General features: G+C 49.7%; 1 protein-coding gene across 1 annotated transcript; it reads left to right on the top strand.

The window, feature by feature from the left end:
* Positions 1-2,689: 2,689 nt before the first annotated feature.
* Positions 2,690-3,271, top strand: LOC138910867 (uncharacterized). Its single transcript, XM_070206689.1, has one exon. The coding sequence runs from the start codon at positions 2,690-2,692 to the stop codon at positions 3,269-3,271; it is 582 nt and encodes a 193-aa protein (XP_070062790.1).
* The last annotated feature ends 1,009 nt before the right edge of the window (positions 3,272-4,280 follow it).

The raw sequence follows: 4,280 nt of genomic DNA, 5'->3' as shown, positions 1-4,280 counted from the left end.
TGCGTCGTCGCCGGCAAAAGCGAGTGAGGAGCTGCCAAGAACGCTAAGAGGCACGATTGAGAAGATAGGCTTAGTCCTAAACGGCTTAACGGCGCTGTTCAACGGACAACGGCACATTAACGGGCTGATGCGAGAGGAACTCGGAAGAGTAGAAAGCCTGCAGAAGGTGGCGCTCAAGCTCTTTGCGCCGGAAACGAAGTGCGACGAAACGCAAACGACGCCGCCATTAGCCAGACGTGCGGAGCCGAACATGCTAAAGACGCGCCCAACGAAGATCGGGGGCCAGAAAGAGGCAAGCACGCCCAAACGGCCGAGGGATGGCGTGCCAGAGCAGCGCAGAACTCCCTCCAAGAAGGCTAAACGCCAGGGTCAAAACCCAGAGAAGCAGGCGGTGCTCACGCATCAAAAGACAGCCCCTGCAAACTCCAACTTAGCTGGCCATAATGGTAACCCAGAGAGCTGGACAGCAGTGAACGGGCGTAAACGAACGCAGAAGCTTCACAGAGCCGACGCCATTACAGTCCACGGAGTGGGTGACTGCACATATGCCGATATGCTCAGGCTCGTGAAGAGCGACCCGACCCTCAAGCACCTAAGTGGCGATGTGCATAGCATTCGCAAGACCGCGAAGGGTGATCTTCTGCTGCGCCTCAATAGGAAGCCGGAGCACTCTGCAGATGAGCTTCAAGAAGCTGTGGGAAAGGCATTGGGTGACCGGGAGGTAGTAAGAACGCTGACCGAAACGTCCCAGGTGGAGATCAAGGACCTGGATGAGCTGGTGACTAAGGAGGAAGTGCTCGAAGCGATTAAAAGTGCCTTACAAGGCGACTCCTTGCCGATTGAAACGATCAAATCGCTGCGACCAGCATTTGGCGGCCAGCAAAGGGCCACAGTTACTCTCCCAGCGCCAAAAGCCAGGACGCTTGTCGCGAAGGCCAAGGTGAGGTTCGGATGGGTTGTCTGCCGTATTCGTGCAATAGACGAACCAAAGCGATGCTTTAAATGCCAGGGTTTTGGGCATATTGCAGCGAACTGCACCAGCGGAGACGACATGAAAGGTGCATGCTTCAGATGCGGGGACAAAGGTCACGAAGCAAAGAGCTGCTCCAAGCCACCAAAATGTAGCCTTTGCATACGGAAAGGAGAAAAATCAACGGACCACGCTACAGGAAACTTTAACTGTCCGGCGTATCGCGAGGCAGTACGCAAAATGAAATGTTAAGGTTACTTCAAATAAACCTTAACCACTGCATAGCTGCTCAAGCCATCTTGGAGCAGACTGTTAGGGAGATGCGCATTGATATTGCCATTATCAGCGAACCCCACCACCGAGAAACCAACTGCCCGAGAATATGGACCGAAACTCAGGATGGAAAAGCTGCGCTCTGTGTATGTGGCGACCCATCGACATCGCTTACAAAAACAAATTTCTTTACTGGGCTTGTACGCGCACAATACGGCAGCCTGTGGATATACAGCCCCAAGCAACTAACGCAAGAGGTCGTGCCCTGTCAGACCCGACATATTACATACGCAAGCCATACCATCGAGCCACGTAGCAGCCATGCCGTCTCTAATCGACGAAGTCTCAGTCGAAGAGGTGCTGACGATCGCCAGAAGCCTAAAGCCCAGCAAGGATCCAGCTCCGGACGGAATCCTCCACCGAGCACTGAAACTAGCCATGTCCTTGCAGCCCGCCCAGTTCGTGCAGCTTTTTAACATGTGCCTAATGGAGAGAACTTTCCCCACAATATGGAAACTCCAAACGCTAGTTTTATTACCGAAGCCTGGTAAGCCGCCCGACGACACGATTTGCCTCCTGGACACGTTAGGCAAAGTGCTGGAGAAGCTTATCTGCAATAGGCTTCAGGTAGCTGTCGACAACAATGGTGGCCTGTCCCAAAGCCAATTTGGTTTCACCAAGGCAAAGTCTACAATAGACGCTCTGGAGAAAGTGGTCGGCATAGCAACAAACTCCATCCAAGGATCGAGATGGAAAAGCGGCACAAAAAAGTACTGCCTCATCGTCACTCTGGATGTTAAAAACGCCTTTAACACAGCCAGGTGGGACAAAATTTTGGATGCATTGTCAACGTTCCGCGTCCCATATTATCTTCAGGAGACGATACGCAGCTACTTCACTGGAAGACCGCTGCAATAGGACACCGCAGACGGCCCCACTACACATCAAGTGTCCGCTGGAGTGCCCCAAGGCTCAGTTCTAGGGCCGCTCGTCTGGAACATCATGTACGATGGCATCCTACGACTGGAACTCCCGATCGATATAAGTATCATCGGCTTCGCGGACGACGTGGCCCTTGTAGTCGTCGGCAAGTAATTGAAGGACGTAGAGGAATCGTGCAACGACAGTATTGACCGTGTGCACCAATGGCTGGCAGCAGCTGGACTCGAGCTGGCCGCTCATAAAACAGAAGCGGTGTTAGTCAGCAGTCGAAAAAGAGTGGAAACAGCGCACATAACAGTCGGTAGTGCGACAATAGAGTCAGCAAGGGCGCTAAAGTACCTGGGTGCCATGCTAGACACAAGAATGTCATTCAAAGAGCTCTTGGAGTACGTGCACAAGAAAGCAGCAGAGTCCTGTAGAGCGCTATCCAGGATTATGCTGAACACACGGGGACCGAAACAGTAGAGACGCCGTCTCCTCATGACCGTAAACCGAGCGGTAATAATGTACTCGTCCCCCATCTGCGGCAGAGTTATGGCTGTTCCCAGCTACAGCCGTGGCGTACACTCTATATATCGCCTAAGCGCTCTATTGGTCAGCTGCGCATTCCGGACGGTATCGGACGAAGCGGCGCTAGTTATCGCAGGAATAGTCCCGCTAAACGAACTGGCAACAGAGCTGGCAAACTCGATTCGCACTGAGGCAAGGATGCAGAGCGTAACACGATGGCAAGCACGCTGCGATCGCGGATCTAAAGGACGCTGGACGCATAGGCTTATCCCAAACTTGGAAGCCTGGATAAATCGCAAGTATGGCAATACTTATTTTTATTTAACGCAGCTCCTATCAGGCCACGGATGCTTCAGGAGCTACTTAAAGCGATTCGGCCACGACAACACAGACGAGTGTTCTTGGTGCGGCAGAGGAATCAAAGAGGACGCCAACCATGTCATATTCGAGTGTGGACGTTTTCGCAGCGAACAGACAGGAACTGGAGGACATCATGGGCAGACCCATCACGGTGGACAACCTGGTCACGAACATGATAGAGACAGCAGAAGTAATGCGAGAACTCAGGAGAGTTGAGCATAGCAGACGGTGAACCGCGGATATTTAGATAGCAAGAACATGCCTGTGAAGCAATGCTTCGCAGCCGTTCCGCAGGCAATCCACGCTACCTAAACAATACCCCAACTATAACCTAAGCTAACTAACTAAGCATAACGTTGGGTGCATTTTAACTAGTTGATTAAGGCTATTTTTTGTTCGTTTGTCATATGTTCTGTCCGTGGTATTACTTGTTGACCGCCCCTATTTTTTTTTGCTTAATAGGTATGAAAATATTGTTCTTGATTATAAGAAGATTCTTGCTGCTTTGTATCACAGCATCTAGTTCCTTTAGACTATCATTACCTAATATTGCGTCGAATGATTTTGGGGTGGGTAAGAAAAAGAATTTTATTTTTATATCATTTATATTGAAAAGATAAGCGAACTTGTGGTGTGTAATTTTTATGCTTCCGCCGACTGTGACGGCTTCGAAGGGTTTTTCGTTTAAAATAGGTTCGGACACGAATTTCGGGTGGACGTAATTTCGGTTGGACGTAATTTCGGTTTGATCCTGAGTAACTTTCCGCTCCGCATCTTACATTCTATGTAAGGAAGAGAGGAGCTCCTTATCCTAAAAAATTAATGTCTGAGTGTTCGTATTGTGTATTTTGTCCGTCATCTGTTTCTTCAATTTGTTGGGCGTATTCGTTTAATGGCTGTTCGTATTCAGTCTGCTGTTCGTAATTTAGCATTGATTGTACGTATTCCTCCATGGTCACATACTTGTCAGTGTTTTCTGTCTCGGTCTGTTCTTCTCCTGTTTGTATGTTGAAATTTCTTTGTTTTTTGTCCGCGACGTTTGTTGGTGGTGGAGGTCTTTTCCCTACTGCAAAATTGGTTCTGTTCATGTAGTTTATCATCCTCATGCGGATGCTTTGGTTCACGTCCATTGGCTTAGGACGTGGTTGGGGTTTTGGTGCAGAAGGTCTATTGGGTATGTATACCTGTTGTGGTTGTGTCTGGTAGGTTCGTTGGTTGGGGTATT

The sequence above is a fragment of the Drosophila virilis genome, chromosome 2, assembly GCF_030788295.1.
Source record: "Drosophila virilis strain 15010-1051.87 chromosome 2, Dvir_AGI_RSII-ME, whole genome shotgun sequence".
In the NCBI taxonomy this organism is placed as follows: domain Eukaryota; kingdom Metazoa; phylum Arthropoda; class Insecta; order Diptera; family Drosophilidae; genus Drosophila; species Drosophila virilis.
Note: the sequence above shows the minus strand (reverse complement) of the source record. Positions and strands in the feature narration are given on the sequence as shown.